This window comes from Mus caroli, unplaced genomic scaffold (assembly GCF_978045245.1).
Source record: "Mus caroli unplaced genomic scaffold, Mus_caroli_1 scaffold_4, whole genome shotgun sequence".
Taxonomy (NCBI): Eukaryota; Metazoa; Chordata; class Mammalia; order Rodentia; family Muridae; genus Mus; species Mus caroli.
In genome coordinates, this window is record NW_028227259.1 from 75501741 (window position 1) to 75526155 (window position 24415).

General features: G+C 40.2%; 1 protein-coding gene and 1 pseudogene across 2 annotated transcripts in view; one reads left to right on the plus strand and one right to left on the minus strand.

Annotated features, from left to right (window-relative positions):
• Positions 1-20817, plus strand: part of Slain2 (SLAIN family member 2) — a 62821-nt gene extending 42004 nt beyond the window's left edge. Inside the window, exons 5-9 of one of the 2 annotated variants that reach the window (XM_021162559.3) lie at positions 1221-1580; positions 2074-2211; positions 7923-8000; positions 16454-16769; positions 17973-20817. In XM_021162559.3, coding sequence (XP_021018218.1) covers positions 1221-1580; positions 2074-2211; positions 7923-8000; positions 16454-16769; positions 17973-18039 — 959 coding nt within the window. In that variant the 3' untranslated portion in view covers positions 18040-20817. The remainder of the gene's footprint in view (positions 1-1220; positions 1581-2073; positions 2212-7922; positions 8001-16453; positions 16770-17972) is intronic. The other variant, XM_021162557.2, reaches the window with a different exon arrangement.
• On the minus strand, positions 13093-13178 carry LOC147005160 (U6 spliceosomal RNA; annotated as a pseudogene).
• Positions 20818-24415: the final 3598 nt, after the last annotated feature.

The following is a 24415-nucleotide window of genomic DNA, read 5'->3' on the forward strand; positions in this document are numbered from 1 at the left end:
TTCTGGGATGTTTCTCTCTCTCCACTGAGTCAGTGTAGGGTCAGCAAGATGCTAGTTATTCATACACAGGAAAGAGAATGCTGCCTAATTCTGCACCTTAGAGTAAACTCAGGCTTCACTTTGAACACTGACTTCTGTGGAGAGTTCTGCAGGCTATTTTCTGTAACTTTGATGCTGTGTTTGGGTAACAAATAGTAGAAATCATGACTTTTATACTTAGTAGTTCTTTCTAAGCCATTATGCTAAAAAATTGAAAACATCTTCCTGCCCTCCTTTTTTAAACTATGGTTTTATTCTTACAGCATGGCTCTTCTAAGATTTGTTGCAGTAGTTAAAAATTAGAATTACATATTTGAGCTGTTGCCTAAGTGCCTTTGTTTGTTAGTGAGAAATGCAAAATACTACGGTGATTGTGGCTTGCTTAAAGTTCTCCTTTGTTACTGGAGGCTGCATTGGATTCTGACTTCCTTTTCTATAGCAATGGTCCCTATTGCGTTGCTGTCTTCTGTTATTGCTGTTTACTGCAAATAGTTACTTGTGCATCCCAAACCTACAGGGCTACATGAACCTAGCAGTTCTAAGGTTTGGAGGGGTTGCTTGCCCTTTATTTTGTAGTTTGTGGGGAATCCACCTTGTGTTTGCTCTGCCACTAAACTCCTTTTCCAGGGATTTATGGTTTTAAAAGATACCCTGGAGCTCTCATCTTCGATGGCAGTTTCTGTGCCTGAAGGCTTGAATCTGGCTGTACGATCCCTTTAGAGGATGCCAGTAGCAAGCAGGACTTGCTGACAACATACCTAGATTCCTTCCCTCATTATAGCTCTAACGGTTTGTATGCTCACTGCTGCACTCTGTTCATTGTCTACATGGCTCTCCCTCAGTGCTCCTTCAGTCCGAGTTTGGGATTTTGTGTTTAAAGTAGAACTCCTTTTTGTTTTATTTTGTTTTGTTTTGAATTTATGTCTGTACCTTGTTACTTAGGCCCCCAGAGTAAGAAGTTTTAACAGTTAAGCAAACGATTTTCATTCAATTAAAAATAACTTTGGGATGTAATTTATGCAACTTTATATAGAAGAATTCTAGAAGTAGAAAAGGAATTTTTCTTTATACTTTATACCCTAAATTGAATTTCTCAATAATAATCATTTACTTCATTTTTTAAATATTTAAATGTTTGAATATATAGTCAAAGAAGTAAATAATGCATTTGTTGTTGCTAGGTCTCCGGCAAGAATATGCAGCCACCACCTCTCGCCGCAGTTCTGGTTCATCTTGTAATTCTACGAGGCGGGGCACTTTTAGTGATCAGGAGCTAGATGCCCAGAGCTTGGATGATGAAGATGATAGTATGCATCATGCAGTATACCCTGCCGTTAATAGGTTTTCTCCATCCCCGCGGAATTCACCCCGACCATCTCCTAAGCAGTCGCCTCGAAATTCACCTCGTTCACGGTCTCCTGCCCGGGGAATAGAATACAGTAGAGCGTCCCCACAGCCTATGATTAGCCGCTTGCAGCAGCCTCGCCTTTCCCTCCAAGGCCATCCCACAGATTTACAGACGAGCAATGTTAAAAATGAAGGTAAAACAGCAGAGCTTGGGAAAGAGGTGTCCATATTTTAGTGTAAAAAGAATGCATTTTCCCGGGATGGTTTTATTTCAAACAGGTAGTTATGGTCACTGTTTCATTAATGTAAACATGAGCAGAAAGTAAATTTAACTTTATGAAACTAGTTATCTCTCAGCTACTGATGTGATTCTCAAGCCCAAATGCGGGGCTAAGTGGACATGGGAATTTTTAAGAGTTTGCGTTATTTTATTCATGGAATGACCTTTATTTGTTTAGGTTTGATTATGTAACTTACAGTTTCTTTAAGGGTGCTTTATTTCATCCATTTATAACCTCTGGGTTTGCTTTTTTTATATAATTTTCTGTTACTTCTACAGTATACAGAAAGAAATGTTTAAATATAGTATTTTACTTTGAATTATACTTAATATTTAAGTTATCTATCCGAAAGAATGGTTTGATTTTTTAAAATTATTATTATTTATTTAAAATCTCATTGTTATAGAAAAACTTAGACGCAGTCTTCCAAACCTATCCCGAACATCGAACACACAGGTTGACTCTGTGAAAAGCAGTAGAAGTGACTCCAATTTTCAAGTGCCAAATGGAGGAATACCTCGAATGCAGCCTCAGGCTTCAGCCAGTAAGTACCTTCCTTACACTCTAAAATGTCATTCAGAAACAGAAAGGGGACATTCTAGAAACTGATTTTGTGGTGATTTAAGCCGTTGCTACAGTAGGGCAAGGTAGCTCAGGTGGGCAAGGCACTTGTTGGCAAGCCTGGCCACTTTAGCTAGAAACCTTGAACTCATATGGTGGAAGAAGAAAGTTATATCTAACCTCTACACCTGTACCATGGTATATGCACCACTCCCTCCAGCCCTCCTCCACCCAGTAACTAAATATATCTATTTTAAATAAAAAGTAAAGTAAAATTAAAAAATAATATTGTAAGAAAATTCTAAAATTGTCTCAATTTAATTCTAACCAGTTTTTATAACTGCATGACACTCTGATTTCTTCCTCCTCTTGCTAAAGGGCATCTTTGTTTTGTTTTGTTTTGTTTTCTGTTTGTTTGTTTTTGAGATAGGTCTCTCTATGTAGGCCTAGCTTTCCTGGAACTCAAAATGTAGACCAGAGTAGCCTTGAAGTCACAGAGATCCTCCTGCCTTTGTCCCCCTCTTGATGGGAGTAAAGGTCTGTGCCACCACTCCTAGGTCCTAAGATCATCCTTTTTAATACTTAATGCTATGTCATTTAAGGCTATTAAGGAGTGTATATTGTGCCACCATATAAATGCTTGTATTTATTTAACATAATTCTTGTCACAAAATCAAAAGCCAAGCATTAATTACACATAAAGACTGAATAGAAGTTTTTGAAGCCTATTTTTAAAGGGTAGGTTTTGCTTTTTCTTATAGAAGTATGCAGTCGCTGTCCAAATAATATATTTAGTAAATAGTTTTCCTTAAAACATCTCCCCTTGCCGGGCGTGGTGGTGCACGCCTTTAATCCCAGCACTCAGGAGGCAGAGGCAGGTGGATTTCTGAGTTCGAAGCCAACCTGTTCTACAAAATGAGTTCCAGGACAGCCAGGGCTATACAGAGAAACCCTGTCTCGAAAAACCAAAAAAGAAAAAGAAAAAAAAAAAAAAGAAAAAGAAAAACATCTCCCCTTTTAGACGTTCTAGAGCTAGAGGTACAGCTCAGTGCTAGTATTTAAAGAGTGTGCCTGAGTTTTATCCCCAATGCCACAGAAGTAAAACAAAATGAAAGTTTATTTTTACATATTTTAAGCCATGTAATAGCAAAACTAATTGGTTGTTCAATAGTGCAATCTATTAAATCTATAGCAGAACTGAGCTTGTGTGTTTTCTTTGCCAAACAAAAGTGTATAATAAGGATTTGTATAATTTCACTTAATATCTGCATCATGAAGTTTTTAGTTCTTATTTGATTAATCTCTATGTCTGCCGAGAATGTAGTTGTACACGGTATAATATTTAATCATAGGTGTCAATCAATCCATGTTTTTAATTTGACTTGTAATACAGATTAAAATTTGAAGTAATAAATTATCAAAACCATTTTTTTAAAGAACAAATGACCATTTTTAAAAAATTGTTTGGGGAATTAATTACTGAGTTAAGTCTGAACTAGATAGAATATCTGAAGTTCAGTCCTGACATACATACAATCATAGTATTATTGGCAGTTATGAAAAATGAATAGGGAAAACCATAATAGTTTTCCAGTTACTAGTTTATTATGTGGAAAATAAATGTGCAGTTTCACACAGTTGCATTTCTGCATTTGATTAAAAAGTTGTCTAGGCAGAAGCGTTTGGCTACCATCCTTTGTAAAATTGGATATATACTTGTTCTTTCTTACATTCGCAGCAGCTACAGTAACACTTACTTATAATTTAAAATGTCCTCATAAGCACTGTACAGATGTATTTGGAAAACAGAAAACAAACAAAATATTAACAAGCTTAAAACTTAATTTTTTTGTGTGGGTTTTTTTGAGACAGGGTTTCTCAGTCACTCAGGCCTCGAACTCATAAAATCGCCTGCCTCTGCCTCCCAAGTGCTGGAATTAAAGGCATGTGCCACCACTGCCCGGCTTAAAACTTAATTTTAAGTATACTGTATAAAAATTTAGATTTTTGTTATACATTAATACATCAGAGTTATCTGTTTTCTTGAAGTTTTACATATTTTGATAGATAAAATATATATGTAATTGTGCTTTATGTATATAATTATATAGTACAAAGGTTTTGTAGTTTTTTACTTTGATATATGCTATCAAAGTAGATGGAAAAGTATATATTAAAATATAATAGCAATTTTAATATATTTTATATAGTGAATTGGTATGTTGCTTTAAAATTTCGGTTTCTAGTCTAATGTTCATTTTGTCTTAAGTAATTCTTTCTTCAGCTGTGAATGGTAAAGCTTTGGTCTCATCTGCTGGTCTGCATGAAGCTAACTTTGCCAGGCTGCTGGTTTCTACCCACTGGGCCACTTCTTTGCCTTGTTCTATGCCAGTCACTTTGTATATGCTTATTTGCTATGGCTGCATTATTGTGGATGCTGGCATTCAAAGATGAGGATTATGACAGTGCTGATATATTTTCAACTTTTATATTTGTAAAATATGAGTAACTTAAAAAGTTTAAGAAAACCAGAGCATTTAAGAAACCAGAACAATTTTTTTCTAGTTAAAGGGAGAGGAGTTGATCAGAGGTAGAATTTTATAAAAGACAATAACTTGCTTTCTAACCTTATTAGAGTGGATTTAAGTTTAGTTTTCAGAAAAATCAGGAATCACTGACTGATAAGTGAGAAAAGGAATAGGTGAAAATCTCAAGACTTTCTAGTGCTTTTTATATCCAAAGTTTCATTACTGTTTTATAATGGCTGGAGAAGTTTTACATATATTATAGTATTGGAGCTTCATAAATACACATTTATTTTTGTAGAGAGCAGATATCCATGTAATCAAGTACATTATGCAAGCTCATATATATCTAGTGTGTGACACAACTAAGACCAAACTGCTCCCTCTCATGCATAGGCCTCTTGGAAAACACTCCTGGGTGGCTCTATTGGGGCATGGTCTGAGACTGAACCATAGACAATTTGCCCAATACAGGAATAGTTTTACACAGCATACAGACAGACTGTGACCCAGAGAAGAGGCATGAGGCCCAACACCGTGCTCTGCTCTGCTCCGCTCCGCTCCGCTCCCCAACAGAAGGATCCAAGGCAGCTGGCACCTTGTGTAGCCAGTCTGCTCCGCTCCGCTCCCCAACAGAAGGATCCAAGCAGCTGGCACCTTGTGTAGCCAGTCTGCTCCGCTCCGCTCCCCAACAGAAGGATCCAAGCAGCTGGCACCTTGTGTAGCCAGTCTTCTGAGGTTCACAAGGAAGGGATTTCCTCGAGATTTCACCTACTACCAAAGCACTAATGGCTATTCTCCATAAACCATATTATATGCAATAATTATATCATTGGCTGATCTAAGACTAGTAAAATATTTCAGGACTCTCAGTTTAATAAGTGATACTGGATCATTTACCTTAATCAAAAGGACTTTATAATTGAGTTGATATGGGGCCTTTACCACTCAGCATTGACTACATCTTAGAGTGAAGGTCCATATTCTCATTGTTCTAAGTGTCTCAATTGAATTTTTAGACATATTGCAAGCTTAAGAACCACTTATTTTGGCTACAGTTTTGTAAAACCTTGACTGAAAAAGTATAATTTATTTAACAAAATAAATAGTATACATTTAAATCTACATTTTTGTACACTTGGCAGTCACTTGTGTATATACCATAGTCCTAGTACTGGGGATTTATATGTGAGAATGACTATACCACAGCCAAGGATTATATGTGAGATAGCCTCTACCATAGCCAGAGATGCTATGGAAGCAGAGGAGAGACAGCACACTCAGCATGGAGGCCTTGTGACTTGAGTTCAACGACACTGGGACCCTCGTGATGAAAAGAGAGAAATGACTCCTGCAAGTTGACCTTGGACATTTACACCATGGCATGCCTTATGTGCTTGTGCACATACTAAATCAGAATAATACTGAAAAAATAATGGCTTATAGTTTGCCAGCATATATGATCATTTGCTTTTCTTTTATCATTATATCTGAGAGTACTTCTGTTCTTTAAACACTGGGCATTCCCAGTCTCAGTGTTCTTTACTGCTGCTGCTTCATCTATCTGGAATGCCTTCTACAGAGCCCCACATGGCTCCTTCCCGCTCTTCATTTGATCTGTGAGCAGATGTCATCTTCAGGGAATCTTTATGGATTACCCTGTGTATAATGCAACTCCAGTCTCCTCTGCCTCCTTTCCTACTTACTTCCCTGCCGAGCAGCCATCACTATCTGGAAGCCTATGCATTTTGCTACTTTATTTTCATTCTCTTCTTTCCTAAGTATTTCATTAGAATAAGAAAAATTCCTAGTGGGCTTCTGAGTCTATTTTACCGATAGTACCTGGTAAGAATGGATGGGTGGGTGGGTGGATGGATGGATGAAAATACGAATAACAGAGAACATTTGTACAAATAGATAGCCAAGTAGCATTTAATGATAGTATCCTATAATTTTGTGGTTATAGGTATAAAGTAACAGTTTTCCCCTAAGTCTGGAGAAATTTTTGCTTGTTTGCCTGACCTTGTTTGAACATGAGCATCAAACACTGTGTTGATATAGTTAAGGTTTGGAATGCTGGGAAGTTAGAAGTTTTTCTTCTAATTTAAAACATTTCTTGTTTTAAAAGTTGATTATCTTAGTGAGGACATAGAAATGCTTTCAACTTTTCTCTTTGATGTCTCCTTATCATCTGATGATCATTTTTTATGCCCTACTTAGTCTTGTAGGAATAGAACCTTAGCATTTTTGTTGTTTGTATTTTTTTCTTTTGGCCATAACTCATTAAAGTATAGACAGTGTTTCTGACCAGTAGAATGGCAGTTTAGAGGCACCTCACTAGGTGACTGGAATAGAACAGGGTAACTTTGAATTACAGTAACTTTGAATTTCACCCTGAGCACCTCTGGGCTCTCTTATGTCCCAGTTTTGGAAGTTTTAGTATAGTTAATAGACCAGAAGTTTGAGAGTGACTTTAGCAGCCCTCGTTGATCACATTACAAAGCAGGTATCCTACACACGCACACGCACACATGCACACACACGCAAAATCCACAGACCAGACACGTTGCCTGGGATATAAATTAGTTGGATTTTACATCAAGATAATAGTAAACACAGTAAAGATGCCAGGTTGTGATAGGACTTCCCTGGTTCTGAGTTTTCTTCTCCTTTTTGAGAATGGAAATTACTGTTTGATTTTGGAGCAATTCATCTACCAATAATTGCTTTGCCAAAATGTGTGGGTTTTTTCCTTTTTTGCATTGAACAAGTACTGTGTGTTGTGTTTATTTCTATTGTATTTTCTATGCTGTGTGCTTGTGTGCACCACTTTGATCCTTGTGCTTTTATTCTCTGCATCTATAGCATGTTTGCTGGTGGCTTGTTTTCTCTTTGATATTCCAGCCAATTGACATATTAGAGTTTTTTTATCTACAAAAAAACCCTAGCTCTAAAAATATGCAATGGCACTAAGATTTCTGCCCCTTTTCCATCTTAATGCACGGAGCATCACTTGAAAATTCCTGCGCTTCTAGAATTCTAATGTTCTGCCTCATGGTTTCTATTCCTTGGTAACTTTTAAATCTGTATTAAGTGTTTAGGTTTACAGAAGGTGTAGCCTTTACCTTGTACTTCCCAGCAAATATTACACTTCCTTGTTTCTCAACAGCTTCTCAAAGGCTGAAAAGTTTGCCTCGTACTTCCCTCAAAGCCAAACAGTTGCTTCCAACTTCATCTACAAAAAGAGGTAACTACAGCCTCTTGTTGAGCTTAAACTTGAGCAAGTGGTGCAGATAGATCTCACACCTCTGGATTTCTGAGTCAGTGATGCCTGGGGCACATTTCATGTTGTGTTTTTTTTCCTTCATAAAATAATGCAAATTAATTCCCTGTTGTGTGGATAATAGTGGAAGAAACCTATTTTCTTCAGAGGTATGTATTGAATTGTTCTGAAAGAATTAAGGGATAATTTCTAATTTTCTCTACTAATTTAAAATCAAAAACTATTGTTTTAAATTAATGGAAATTGGACAGATGGGTACTATAAATGTCACACGTCCTATCTGTTCATGCTTTTTCCTTGTGTTGGTCTTTGGGTTTACGTATTTTTGGCGTAAGGTGGGACACTTTTGAATTATACACTGATTGAAGTTAAAACACACGTTTTAATGTTAAGTGACTCCATTTGGAGGATCTGTGATACAGCGGTAGCTTTGTAAGAACTCAGTGCTGAAGAAGTAAGCACATGAAGGTTGGGCGCTAATGCTAGATGAGATTGGTTCTGAACAATTGAGTATATTGGTAGGTCGAGGACAAAGAATTGAGAGAAACAGTGACATAGGGTAGACCAGCTGTCCTGAGAGTGAACAGATGCCTCAAAGAGTGGACAGAACAGAGGCAGGGAGCAGGAAGAGCCCTGTGAGAGTAAGGAAAGCTGGAGGAAAGAGAAATTTTGATGTTTAATTTGGTTTTTTTTTTTTTAAATGTGGTTAATATGACTGCAAAACATAATATCCTGTTGTTGGTTTTTGGTTTTTTAGACAGGTTTCTCTATGTAGTCTTTTTTTTTTTTTAAGATTTTATTTATTATTTATTTTATATGTAAGTACACTGTAGCTGTTTTCAGACACATCAGGAGAGGGAGTCAGATCTCATTACGGATGGCTGTGAGCCACCATGTGGCTGCTGGGATTTGAACTCAGAACCTTCGGAAGAGCAGTCAGTGCTCTTAACTGCTGAGCCATCTCTCCAGCCCCCTCTATGTAGTCTTAACTGTACACCAGGCTGGCTTTGAACTCAAAGAAATCCACCTGCTTCTGCCTCCTGAGTGCTGATAAAGACACATAACACATATTCTCCCTCAGATGTAAGTCCTAGCTTTTGTATTTTTTTTTAAAGATTTATTTATGTATGTATACAAGTGCCTTGTCTGCTTCTATGCATGCACACCAGAAGAGGACACTGAATTGTGAGCTGCCACATTGCTGGGTTGAATTCAGGATCTTTGGAAGAACAGCCAAGTGCTCTTAATTGCTGGGCCATCTCCAGCCCATATACTTTTAAGTAGGTTTAAGTGTGTTAGCAGTGATTTAGTATGTGATTGTAAGTGATTCGTTTACAATGTAAAGAGAATCTGTAGGAAAGAGAATAGTCAAATGGCAGCATGCTGTTTGTACTAAATGCTAGGTACTCATAGATATCTCACTCCCTTGGTACCATAGTCAGGGATCACGCACTGCATAGGGCTTGTTCTGTAGAACAAACGGCGATGGTTTGGGGTTTATAAAAAGGGATCCTATTATCTAAAACTTCACAAAAACGGAATGTAAAGCATAATTATAATACATTCTCCAGTCCTGCAATAAAGAATATTTATTACATCATGATAATATAAACACAATTTTTAAGCAACATTTACAGTATAGCTTTATTGGCAGAAAGGGACTCCTAGGAGGTTGAGGTAAGGAATAGCAAAAACGTTATATCATGTTTAATCTCTGAGATAGTCAGTAGGTAAAATCTAAAAATGATGGCTGGAGACAGAGCTCGGGAATGAGCAGCACTTGCTGGTTGGTCTTCCAGAGGACCTGAGCTCAGTTCCCAGCACCCAGCATGTGTTCAGGTGGCTCACAAATTCCTGTCAACTCTGAAGATCTAGTACATTTATTTGGCATCTACAGGTGCATATACACATGCATACCTCCACACAAACACAATTAGTTTAAAAAAAATAAAGAAACCTTTTATAAAAAATGAAAACTGTTTGGTTTAAACTGATGATGTACACATATTAGTAGAAGTAACAGGTAACTATGAAAGAGGGCACTAAATAGTTTGAGACCACGAATCCCCTTGCATATTGAAGTACTTGTTACAAAAGCTAAAATTTGAAATCAGCCTGTCCACAGTATATGCTTGGATATTTGGATATATCAGAATGTGGCCTCAGTGAGATCATACAGCTCATTAAAAGAATGAAATCCCATGATTTTTGACAATATGGATGGTTCTTAAGGCTATTATGTTATATGTAATGAACCAGACACAGAGACTATTTTAGTCATCTTGCTAACACTCATTCACAAAACCACCTTATAGTAGAAAGTGAAGTGGATATTGGAGATGAAGAATAGAAGCAAAGAAGTAGATGGGGATTGCCAGGGGAACAGAGTGCAAGCGAACAGGAAAAAACCAGTTGTACTCTTTGTAGTAGGAAGAAATATATATGTCACAAATATGTATTGCTTTGTGTGGTTTTGCATTTTTAAAGATTTACTCTTGCGTTTATTCATTTTTAAAGATAATTCCTTTGACCAAATTTCTAAAGGGGTTGCATTCTTTTTGTGAGTCCAAGTCAAACTGCAAACTACCGACTTGATGAGGAACTCCAGTCTTCGGTGGATAGTAGAATCCCTGCGTCTGTCTAGACTTGTCTGTACCTGGGAAAGGAGAAGGCTGTGTGTGAGCTGTGGGGATTTCTTGTTTTGTTTTTATCTTACTTAGTAATCCACGCTTCTTTGTGTGTGGTGGAAGTTGTGTTTGTGGAAGTTGTCATTACAGCCTTTCTCCATATTAGCTTAGCTGCATGTGCTGTTACACACCTGTAACCCCAACACTCGGAAGGTGGAGGCAGAAGGATGTGAGTTCAAGGCCAGCCTGAAAATACAGCACCTGCCTAGCATGCCCCTGGCACTGGAGTTCATGTCGTGGGTTCAGTCTCCAGCACTGTACAATCCAGTACTGATTCATTACTGATGATCCTGACACACAGATACCTCTCAGGTCTGAAGTCAAAGCCCACTGCACCAAGAGAAGCCCCTTCTCTTTAAGTGCTGATCATCAGGGATAAAACCAGTGCCGCCCTTTCTCACAGCTCCATTCAGGTTGAAGGTGGTACCAGCTGTTCTTTCTTTTCTGCCTAAATGTGCTTTCTAACGTTTCTTTGAGTGGAAGAATTAACAACAAATTCTCTCCCGTTTTTATTACTGCTATTGCTTTGGTTTGGAGGGGTTTGGGGATTTGTTATTGTTGTTGTTTTGTTTGTTTTTGTTTCTGCTGTTCTTAAACATATTTATGATGAGCTTAAAAGTTATTTGTATGAATGTAGAAGTAGGGCAGCTTTTTAACTTATGTACTGTGTGTGCCTGTGCACCCGAATGCACAGAGGTGTCTGCAGAGAATAGGGACATCATCCTCAGGAACTGGAGTTCCAGGCAGTTGTGAGATGATGAATATGTGTTCTGAGAAGCAAACCTGGATCCATTGCAAGAGCAGTGAACATCTTAGCTGCTGAGCCATCTCACCAGCCTCTCAGGCAGGCGTGTTTAGTGATGTTATTCTTCTGTTAGTTTCATGCATTTCTGTTGAGAAGTCTGATGTTTTAACTACTCTTCCCTCTCTCTCAAGATGTATTTATCCTTATGTGTAAGTGTTTGCCCACATGTCAATCTGTTTACCATGTACCTGCCTGGTTCCTTTGGAGTTCAGTCCTAAAAAGGATGCTGGATCCATTGGGACTAGATAGTGTGATCCACCATGTGGGTACTGGTAATTGAACCCATGTATTCTGGAAGAGCAACCAGAGCTCTTTCCCACTGAGCCATCTCTCTAGCCCTTCTATCTTATTTGCATTTTATTTTATGTATATGGATGTTTTGCCTACATGTATGTATGTACACTATGTGCATGTCTGGTACCCACGCAAGCCAGAAGAGGGTTCTGGATCCATTGGAACTGAGGTTAAGGACAGCTGTAGACTGCCATGTTGCACCTGAGACCTGAACTCAGAGCTGCAAGAACAGCAAGTGTTAACTGTTGAGCCATCTCCTTGCTATCCCATATTTGCTGTTTTAAAAATTGTTTGTTGGAAGACCTTTTGTGTCAACACTATCAAAACTCATATGCACTCACAGAGACTGAAACAGCATGCACAGGGATTGCGCATGTCTGCACATGTCCTCCACATAGATAGTTTAGCCTTCAGTTTAGTGGGTTATTTTTTGTTTTGTTTTGTTTCCATTAATTTATTTATTAACTTTACATCCTGATCTAAGTCTCCCTCCACCCAGTCTCCCCTCACATGGCCCTTCCCACCATTTTCCCCTTCCCCTCCCCCTCCCCTCTGAGAAGGGGGAAGTTCCCCCTGGGTTCCAACCCACCCTGGAACCTCAAGTCACTGCAGAACTAGACATATCCTCTCCCACTGAGGCCTGAGGCCAGACAAGGCAGCTCAGTTTAGGGGAGCAGGATCCACAGGCAGGCATCAGAGTCAAGGTTAGCCCTTGGTCCAGTTGTTGAGGAACCTGCTATATATGTGCTGGGTGGGAGAGGGCTGTACTAGGTTTAGTCCTTGTGTGTTCTTTTATTGTCTTTAAGGACAATTTTGCTAGGTTCCTGTCTGCAACTGTAACAGTCTCATTACTAGTGTCAGGGATTGGTGCTTGCTCATGGGATGGGTCTCAAGTTGGGCCAGTCATTGGTTGGTCATTCCCTCAGTCTCTCTTTCTTTCTTCCTGCACTTCTTGTAAACAAGACAAATTTTGGTTCCAAGGTATTGTGGAGGGGTTGATGTTCTCGCGCGCGCGCGCACACACACACACACACACACACACACACACACACACCATCCCGTTCCTATCCTCTTCCACCCCAGTTTAGTATTTTTCATGGGATTCCTGAGTATATGAACAAGTGGGTCTCTGATTTTTGTGCCCTCTCTTGGGCTCTTGTGTTGTCCAATAGAATGGTTTTGTTTTATAAAATATAGTATTTTTTTTATCTCTTAGAAGCCTGGTTTTTTTTTCTTTTTAAAGAGTTTCATTTTTTTTATTCCTACAAAGAAAAATATGGAATGATTCAAGACTTTGCTCAGGGGCCATGCTAATCTATTTTCCAATTTTAGTATGTGTGCTGCAAAATTGAGCACAGAATCCTTTTCTACTGAGAGACAGGGAGTGGATCCATATAAGAGGAGGAGAGGGAGGGGAAACTAATTAGGATACATTGTATGAGAAGAGAATAAAAGAGAAAAGTTATTTGTTGGTCCTCGGAAACTTGACTGTACTGCCTTTTCCTGTCTTAACCCTCCTTAGGGAAGGGGGGGGCGGGTGTTATTTGGTTGGTTGGTTTTTCCACTTAAGTTGTCATTTTAGTTTCTGTATGTGATTGTATGTGTGCATGTGCCGAAGCATGATCGTGGAGGCAGAGGAGACCGTGAAGAGTCATTCTTCTCCTTCACGCGTGGGTGCCAGGATCAGACAGATCATCAGGCTTGGCCTCTCCTCCTTCAAACGAGCTGTGTGAGTGAGCTTATGGTTTTATCCAGTGGCCTTGTGCCGTCACACAGTCTCTCCCCAGTTCTGGGACTCGGGTACAGATAGTAAAAGCTATTTGTGCTGGCTTGCAGTTAGGTCACAGAGGCCTTTTAGGAGTCGTCGTACTGTGCTGCGGGTGGGACCACGCTCAGTGCTAAGCTGCTCTTCTTCTGCATCTCAGCTGTTACTGACCCTAACAGAGGAGAGCATGCTGCTCTAAGTTCTTTATCTTTAAAAGGCTCCATGTGCTTTTCCAGGAAACATATTTCTCCTCATCCCATTTAAACTGTGTGTACCTTTGAGCCTAGGTAAGAGTCCGTGTGATATGCCTCCTGCTGGTTCAGGCATCAGTTTCTCTGGACATAGGTGCTTCCTGGCCTGCCTTCCTGTTTCCTTGTTCCTTGGTGTGTTTCATGATTATGCAGTGGATGGTAGACAGTGTGGAAGTTTACATCATTCTGTGATGGATATTGTTAATCTTCTTTTAAATATTGTTGGAGTTTATTAAGTAATTGTATTTCTTACAAATCAGTTTAAACCTTCATAGTAGAAATGGATTATTTTCTCAAAGACCAGCTACTAACAACTTTCGGTAACTTAAAAACAGTGACAGGCTGTGATAAATGAATGAGTATGTTCTAATGTAACCCTATTTACAAACACAGTATATTTACCCACATGGACAGTAGCTGTGGACACAGTTATTCAGAAGTTTGTTTTATAAGTAAGTTTTGTTAGAGGAGATTTGTGGCATCTTTTTTTCTAGAGCTAGGTGTCCCATCCCATGTAGGTGTCATTCCCTCCCCACCCTCTAGTTAAGGCTTGACCCTTTTAGAGTATCTCCAGGCTGCTTTGACATCTCTTTGGTTTGGCAAGGACTCTCATAGCTGGTTGAAACTCAGGAACGGCACTTTGTGTGAGCTCTGCCGGCTGTTCAATTTACAGTGCTGCACTCCTTTGTCCACATGCACGGAATTTCATTCTGGGTATACTCAGCCCAGTGTTTAGCTGAAGGTTCAGCCAGACCCCAAGCCGAGTTCTGAAGGTCTTCTAAGCAGCTCTTTCCTCTAAAACACAGTATCTCTCAGATTTCTGATTTCCTCTTCTCTGCTCACCAAAATAAGGTTGGTCTGCCTGATATACACTCTGTTGAAAGAATGTGTTCAGAAGAGCAACAAAAAGCCCTAGGGCTTCAGCCCTGGTTCATTTCATATCAGACTCTTAGACCCAACATTCCAAACATCCTTCTTGCAAAATTACTATACTGAATGGCTAAGTACTTTTTTAAACATTTCATGAACCGTCCAGTCTTATAGGAGTCTAGTAGCAGGATGATCTCCTTTCAGTCCTACTCAAGCTTGGTTTCAGGCTGGCTTCTCAGGCTTTTCATCTTAGAACTTCCAGTCAGTGTTGGCAGGGAGGGTGTGGCAGAACAGGCAGAGCCGCTTACATCCCCAACCCCCATGGATGAGTTAGTGCTATCTACATTCAGAGCTGTGTCCCTGCCTTGTTTGATCCTCTGTGGAAACACTCTCACAAACACACTGGCAGTCTGCTTCACTACGTAAGCACGGAGTGCAGTGAGGGTGATGATCAGAACTAATCACCTCTCTACTGCCCTCCATGACTGCAGTAGACTTGCTGTACTCTGCGTACAGATGGGCTACAGAAGTGGAGAAAACAGAATAGTACAGGATGACCCACGTCTGTGCCTCAAGCTTTCTCTCCACTGTACCCTCCTGAAACGAAGGGAGTTGTTGGAGAATAATGTTAGTTTTCTGCCGCTGGTCCACACACACCCTCCACCCTGCCTTATCCCCAAGGTCCTATGAAGGCTATCCATGGCCTTCTGAGGAAACGTAAAACCCTTTCAGAGGAGACATATTCAAACAAGAAGCAGAAAAGGGTGAGCATGCACCCCAAGAGATCTAAACTTCATCTCAGAGGGACCTATTATAATAATAAAATGTATTTGAATCGTGTCTTCTCTTAGAAAGCAATGAAGATTGGACATTTCATTTTATCTATCTGGCATTTGTTTAATATAAACACATATTTCATAGTAGACTTGGCATTCTGTGACTTCATAGACCTTTTGATATGCTCCTGGAGTGCACGCACATGTGTGTCAGAACAACTTTCAGGAATTGTCTCCTTTTGCCATGGATTTCAGGGATCCAGATTAGGTTGTCATATGTGTGTGGCATGCACTGTTGTGCACTGCATTATCTTGGTGCTTCTGTAGCTGACTTTTATAATAGTAGTCACTGTTAATTCCTGACTTCTAGTTACACCATGATAAGTAGCTTTGAGGCTCTAGTCATTAGATTTTTATTCGCATGTATATCCAACCCTTACTTTTACCTTTGGAGTGTTCTCGTGTGGGCCTCGTGTGGGTCTACTTAGTTCCTACAGTGAGACATAATCCTGTGGTGACTAAAGTTACTGATAATTGTGTTATGTGTGCATACAACACATGGAGGCAATGGTATGGTGGGAAGGTTGTGGCACACAGCATATGTGGAGGTCAGAGGACAGCTTTGTCAAGTTCTACCTTTATGTTGGTTCCTTAGATTGAACTTGGGTTTCTAAGTATACATGGCAAGCACCTTTTACCACTGAGCCATCTTCCTGGTCCCTATGGTGCTGCACTCCCACCCCCTTCCTCTTGTGGGACCCAGGGTACCCTGGTTAATGTACTTCTTTCAAAGACAGTTTGTCACCCTCTGAGGTGACCTTTTTTCTGTTAGCCCAGAAAGGTTCTTTATTTGAGGCTTCTACTATAGATCTTCTAGTGCTCAGTCATCGTGGGTAACAAAACAGTGCTTTTGACTGGTACTTGGTTCCCTCTGAAAACACTGGTTTTCCTTTGCTGTTCCGCATACAGTACCTTCTCCAGGCAAGTTCCGCTCCCCTGCAGCACCATCTCCATTGGCTCTTCGGCAACCAGTGAAAGCGTTTAGTAACCATGGCTCTGGTTCTGGTAGCCAAGAAACTACCCAGTTCACACAAACCACCTCCTCACCTGGGCCTCCTGTGGTGCAGAACTCAGCCCCAGCAAACCCTTCCAGCAATATCAACAGTGCCACTCTAACCAGACCTGCAGGGACAACTGCAATGAGGAGTGGCCTGCCCCGGCCTAGCGCCCCTTCTGCGGGGGGCATCCCAGTGCCTCGCAGCAAGCTTGTACAGCCTGTTCGAAGGTAAGTGTAAATGTTGTACTCGGCACGACGAGTCTATGAAAAGGAGAAACCTGCAGTCAGTCCTGCCTGCATCCAGTTGTCAGTGTGGAGGCTCTAGTGGGTCCCCACCATGTTAATCCAGTTGTCAGTGTGGAGGCTCTAGTGGGTCCCACCATATTAATCCAGTTGAAGGAAAGCATTACCTCCTTGTTCGGAAAAAGTCTTCATTTAGACATCATACAACCTTGATGCAGATGCCCAAATGCCTACCATGATGAAGTACCTCAGGCAGCTCCTAGGACTGAATGGTTAGTCACTTGTGTTGGTTGTGATAGGTTGAGAACAACAATTAAGATAATGTAAGCACAGGGCGGTTAAGAAAGTACTTGCAGTGCTCCCTGTTTAAACCGGTGCACCTCAGAATTGTCTCCGAGTTTTCAGTAAATGTACAGATCCACCTTCTACCCCAGAGATTCTGAGCCCCGTTTTGTTGGTTAGTCTTGGAATGCTTCTGATCCCAAGAAGGTTGTGAGCGTACCCACACGCTCTCTGCCCTTCAGGAAGGGCTTAGCACTGTCGCTAAGTTAGATGTCAGCTATAACTAAACTGTCTTTAACAAGTTCCAATCTTGTATTTACACTGTACATGCCTGTACATACGTCATCTTCATACAAACGTTTCACATTTCCAGGCTCGGTAGGAGAACACGGTGGCTTTGTGCGCTGTGTGCTTCTCACCATGTCTAACTGTCACAGCAATAAGTACTCTACTTTTTACAGGACTGTGTGAGGTTTAGTAATTCCCTGCGGACATACAACTAGTAAGAGCATCAGGTCGAATTTGACATCAAATGCTTTCCTTACCCAGTGCCCCACACTGCCTGCCAGTCTGCGGCGGGAACTCTGAGCCGCACTGTCCCATTCGTCCTCTCACCACACAACAGGAGATCGGCTGTTTGTGTGTTAGAACTTTTCTTTCCTCTTGTGTTAATTCCACAGGCACATTAACAAAAGCAGGTTAGAGGACTCAGCTTGTCTGTAGTAACATTCAAAAGTTTTAAAGTTGCCAAGCAAGGAAATGTTGTTCAGTAGCTGTTTAGAGCTTAGTGGTTCCCTGAAATACCCTTGTGGGACACTGCCGCCTGAAAAGTACTGAAGACATGTAACAAATCATATGGTAGCATTCTGTACAGACATAAAAAGTCATAAAGTTCTTTCATTTCAGATCATTGCCAGCTCCTAAAAGTTATGGTAGCATGAAAGATGACAGTTGGAAAGACGGCTGTTACTGACCAGCAGAGATGAGGACACAGATGTCCACAGCTTCATGGACACCGTCACCAAGCTGAAACCAACTTTTATATGCAGACTCTTCAGATGAGACTCTTGGGGTTTGCAAACTCCCAGCCTCTCTGTCTTAATAGCACAACTGACGGAGACGAGGAAGCAGCACTTTAAAGCCACGTGACATCAGATGTGTTTGGTAATCATGCAGTCACTCTCCACGGGCTCCTTAGCTTGTTCACTAGAAACACGGTTCATTTTATTATTTGACAGAGGCCAATATCTGGGCAAATACCTACTGGATGCCAAAGAGAAATGCCCATTTGTAAAGAGAGTACCTGTGTACATGGGAAGATGGTGAACCTAGGCTATCCAAAACCTCACGTTCAACCTACTTTATTGTACAAATAGTATCAATAAATATTGTGTTAACAAGAACTAATATTCTGACTAATTAAATTGCTTTATTAGTCCTTCAGGATACAGTAAATTATAAAGATTGGGAGAGAGGAAGGAAGGGCCTGAGCTAAAGACTTCAAACATGCTTCTACCTGTGTTTAGGGAAGTTTTATACAGTACTTTTGAAGGCTCATTGGGAAAAGTATCTTATGTTTTAAACATAGCTCACACGTACCCACATCCAGCTGGTGTCACAGGGCACGCCCACGCCTTGCCTCAACATCACAGACTTGTGTGCACTTGTTTTTGATTGCCAGAAGGGCTCCCTGTCAGTTACAGTCTTTCTAACTGTCTAGTTCCTGGCTCAGGAAAGACGGCCTTTGCTGTTGAAGCCACCTTACTCACATGCTGTTTCTATCACACAACTAAAAGATGTCGTTTCCATTCCCAGGTTTCTATGATATGATGTGTCTTTGTTCTTGACAAAATAACACCTCAGCACTTACAACCTGGAATAAAACCATATCACAGGAGGAGGGGAAATCTATGCACTGAACTATAAAATCTCTGGTGATGACAGTTGTATTGTTGCTCGTGATCGGCAGAATGCTCTATTATGTGGGAGTCGATCCACTTTAAACTGAATTACTGTATGAAGTATCTTTTTAAAATACTGTCCCTTTTAACTTAGATTCTGCCTTACATCAGCGTTTTCATCGTTTGTAACAAGTCATCCGACTCTACTTGGCTGAGTACTTGCTTTCTAATGGCATATGTGTGTATGTACCCTTGAAATCAGCTGGTTTATTTCTATCGGTTATTAGCAAACTATAACTCTAGCTGACTTCTCATTTTTTATAATGAGGTCTGTTTTTTAAATACTTAATCTAGACAGTTTTAAATATTGGCAGTTGGGTCACATAAAGGTGGGGCGGATTTGAACTCATTTCCTGTAAGTAGAGGTGATCTGTAAGGTGCAAGTAGAAATGCAGAGAGAAAGGGAAGGAAAGTTCCCCTCTCAGGAAAGCATGAAGTGATAACAGAGACCCAGTCTGCCACTGCTGACGCTGGACCAGCAGCAGGGAGACATAGAGCTCGCCAGCACACACAGCGCCAGCGCCAGTGCCGGAACTAGAGTGTAGAATGGAAGACATTGTATCCTTGCATTGGAAGGGATGAGAGGGAAAGGAGGGGGTCACGGTTATCCATAATGATGAACTAAAAAACTGTTGTTTTTCCAAGAAAGATGGGACATATGCTTTGGTGCGATGTGTCTCATAAATGACAAAGGAGTAGCCGCTGTCTCTGTAGAGTCACATGTGCACACAGCAAGCAGGTCTCTGTTCAGTGTAACAGTTGAAAAGAAATAATAAATGCTGCAATCTAATAATTTAAAAGAACTTTAATGAACCATCTATTACATTTTTTAAGTTAGATAATCAGTTTCAAAAGGAATATTCAGGTTATTTAACATTGTTTTTAAATGGCTGTATCAGAAAAAAATATCTATTTTTTTTTAATTAAACTATTTCATCACTTGTTTAAAAATGTATTTTGGATCTGAGTTTGGTGATATTATTTCAGCTGCTGCTGTACTACCACAGATTATTGGCTTTTAGTTTCCTAAAGAGAAAAATTGCCTTCTTACTAGAAAGCCTTTGTGTATTGCCGGTTTTTCTGTTTGGGAAAATCTAAGGATTTACTGTGGTTTAGTAGTACAGAAGAAATGTGGATTTGATGAACTAGTGCCTATGATTTTAACTTATGTTTGATATATAGTAGTAGGGTTATAAATGTTGATTATTTTGTGCCAACAGCCCAGAATTGTCACTTGTATGTCAGCAGAAGCTATGACCTCTGCTTCCAAAGTTATTTAATTTTCTCAGTGTTTGGATGTTATTTTTTGTAAGTGTGTTAATAAAAGTGTAAAGAATTGGAAAAATATAAATATTCTTAACTCAAGCATTTGCTGAATCATTTTTCTACAAAACTTGTTTGTATAAAACTCTCTGAAGAGTTGACTTTTCTCAGTTTTCATACCCTGGAAATCACATTTTGTAAAACTGGGGACCATTCATAATTGTCAGATACTTTTTTAAATTATCTCAGAACATCACTTTTATATATAGATATAAAAAATTTTTTTGAAAGCAAAGAAGATTAAATACATATGTGGCCCCAGATGTTTGTATAACTCTAGGATGATCTAGACTATGTATGTTCAAATTGACGTAATTCACTGTACAGGTGTCCAGTTTTGACAGTATGATGCATGGTCCTTTTAGATCACATAAAGTTTGATTTGCAAACATTTCTATAGCTGAACTTGTAATATGTGGTTGCCTCCTTAATAAACAGCCTGACCATAATGTTTATTATTAAATCTATATTTATTTTCCAAGTGTTTTATTAATTTCTGGATATGGCAAGATTTCTTCTCTCCCCCAACCCTGTTACCTACAGTTGGTCTTCATAAAACTTTCTCAGTTGGTTTTTTTTAAAGCACACACAGACCCAAGTCTCGCTGCCCTTCAGATCCTGACCCGGAACTGGGTTGGGTCACTCCAGTCACTCTCCTCCTTTCATAGTTGAGTCATTTGGAGCCATCACGGTTAACTTGATGGTTGGTTTGTTCTTGGAGGTTTTTCATCTGCTCTGAATTGCTATGTAGCTAGAAAGTCTATAAAACAGGAGGGATTACCTAAAGGTTTCCAACAGGGAACCTCCATGCTTTATTTGTTTGTTTGTTTGTTTTAGATTTATTTATTTTATTTTCATGAGTACACTGTAGCTGTCTTCAGACACACCAGAAGAGGGCATTACAGATGGTTGTGAGCTACCATGTGGTTTCTGGGATTTGAACTCAGGACCTTAACCGCTGGGCCATCTCTCCAGCCCCCTTCCATGCGTTCTTAAGCCACATGCTGCTTTTAGGTGACCGTGCGTCTCTTTTATGTTTGGAACAACTGAGACCTGTGCTTGTCAATGTGCTCTGCTTGCTCTATAGGAGACGAGATGCTCACACCTGCATCTTACTGATGATGACACACAAAACTGATACCACACATTGGAGTTCTTCTCTCAAGACAGCTGAAGACTTAAAGAACAACTTGAATAATACTTGTCAGTATACTTTGGTCAGTTATGAATGAGAAGTGTGTCTAAGCCAAGTATATCTCCAATGAAACACTTGCTGTATTAATGTTCATTTGGAAGCCGTCTGCTGTAGCAAATCTGCCATCCTAGTACTAAAGCAGGAGAAGTAGGAGTTGAGGGCCAATCTGATCAGTGTTAGCGAAGACTGCACAGTTTAAGGAGCACTCTGACTGCAATTTAAAATGGTCCTAAGCAGAAGTATAGGTGGGCTAAATAAGACAGATTTTACTTGCAGCCAGATTTACTACAACTTACTAAGACTGTGAACTACACATGAATTCAAACCAATTCTCATATACTTTAGATGACTTTAGGAAAGATTGGTCAACGTTTATCAAACTATAGCTAAGGGGGCCTAAATTCTGTTCTGCACATGAAGGAATTTTATAATCATCAGTAATGTACATCTCAAAATAACTAAAGGTATTTTGAATATTCTTACCACAAGAAAATTGTAAAAATATTAAATATTGTCTTAAATTATTAACAGGCATCAAAACATAAGTTCTCAATATTTATAACTGTCAATTATGAATAAATTGTGATCCAGTAATAAATGGATTACAATAAAATGTTTTACTATTTAAATATTGATATTTAATATATACCTGTTTAAGAAATAAACAGAAAGCTATAACTATGACAAATGATTGCCTACAGTTCTACAACTCAGAAATCAGTTTTGAAGCATTTACCAAACATGGTTATAAAGTATGAAGTTGAAAGGTAGAAAGACTTCATTTTTCTCATTTAAAAATCTGAATGCACTTGCACTTGAGGATGGGGCTTGCTGCTGTAGAGAGGTCATTTGTACACAGTCTCTCTGAGACACACATCATATATGTTGCCTTTATTGTTAGAACATTGATGAACTCTTCTTATAAACACCTGTAATAAAAATGAGAAGACGAGGGTGAGCCAGAAAGGCAAGTCAGTTACATTGGTATTCAATTCCACCTTGGAAGTCTGAGGCGGTTTTCTGTCTGACACTGAGACCGGTCGTGCTTGCCAGTTAACTTTCTGGGCTCCGGAATCATTGAAGACTGTTCTAAGTTACGTAGACTTCTGGTGAGACAGATGTGCTTCCAGAAACAACATACAGATGTTTAATGTTCATATTCCTGGCTGCTTATTGAATCTTGATTTAACCATACCCAGGCTCCAAGCCATGGGCTGACAGTATTGAATGCAGTGGCAGTTCTATAACAGAACATGTGTCTGTCTGTCTGTCTTTCATCTTCCCCCTCTCACTGAATATGGAGCTTGCTGACTGAGCTACACTAGGTGGCCAGCCGATCCCAGGGATCTTCCTGTCTCTGTCTCCCCAGTGCTTGGGTTACAAGGCCGTGCTGCAGCTGTTTACAGGGGATCCAGATCAGATCTTCATGCTTATGGGCCAAGCACTTTGAGCCATCTTCCCCAACTCATGAGCCAAAAAGACTTCTACAAGAGAGAACAGATGTCATCAGAGAGTTAAGAGAGTCTGAGTTCAATTTAAAGTAACCAGGAGGGCTGCTGGAACACAGAATTCTCTGTCCTGCATCCAACAGTACCAAAGTTAGCATCCCCCCCCCACCGAGAATTCTAAGGTACCTCACTAGTGGAGTAATTGGATTTGAGTTAAATTAACATAAAAACCCATTCAAACCGTAAAGGTGGAGCAGGCAACCTTTTCCTCTGCCAGAGCACACGCGTATGAGCCAGATCATGAGCAAACACAAAATAGATCTGCAGCACAAATGCAGCGTGCATAAAATGTAAGACAACCATCCTAGGTCACCCTGTAGTGACATGAGGACAGCACCGCTCGCCTTGGCAGTCTCCTGCACTTCCCTCAGAACATGGCCAGTTTCTACTCAGGCTTTGTCATCTGCAACCAAAGGGGCTCATTTTTCAAACAGCTCTTAAATGGATGCCTAAAACATGTTCAGAAAAGTGAAGGTAGCCAGTGATCAGTAAGAATTCTCGCTAACCCCTTGCAGATGAGAGGCCCCAGCACCCAGAAAGTCTGATAGCGCTCGTTCCCATCCCCCAAGTTGAAGCTGTCCTTACACCTGACACTGATAATAGAGTTTTGAGCCACAAGGGAAGCCATTTGTATTTTCTCCTTGATTGAAGGCCAAAAATGGTTTTCTTTCACATTCAGCCACTTAACAAAAACAAGGTTCACCGGCCACCGTGGCTTGCTCGTTCTCACAGCTTTTACATGTCATTGTGTAAATGCATTCGTCTGCCCTTTCCAATAAAGGCAGTTGCTTCCAATTGAGGGCTCTGAAAAATAGTGGCACTTTGGATTTCTACCAGACTACCAAAACCCCACTGAGTGAAATTTGCTGGACACAAGGCAAATAGCAACACAGGGAAGTAAAAGCCGATTGGAGAAGGGAGTCAGTCCACAGTGGAGGGACTTCCATTTCTGCCCTTTTCTCCTCATCCTGAGATCAAGGTCGGCACTCACACCTGCTCCAGCCATGTCTTTGCTACTATGAAGCTGGTGAGTCAGGAGTCCTCTCTCATGGAGGATGTGGGAAAGCCCTCCACAGAAGCCTTGAAGCCTTGAAGGCAAGTAGTGCCACCAGTCCAGCTGCAGTGGATGGGAGCCCCTCCAGGACAGGGGAAGGGGGAAGGGGCCGGTTTTCCATTAGTTCTCTCTCTTGAAAATGGCCAGAGTTATGCAGTAGCCATGATGTGGTGTCAATTCCAAAGGAAATACGATATTTCTGTCCAAAGGGGGGGGGGGGATGCCTTTGTGAGACAAGAGGGAAGCCCAGAGATGGGGAACAAATCCCCCTTTTTTGTTTTGATTTTTTTTATTAATGTTATGAGAAA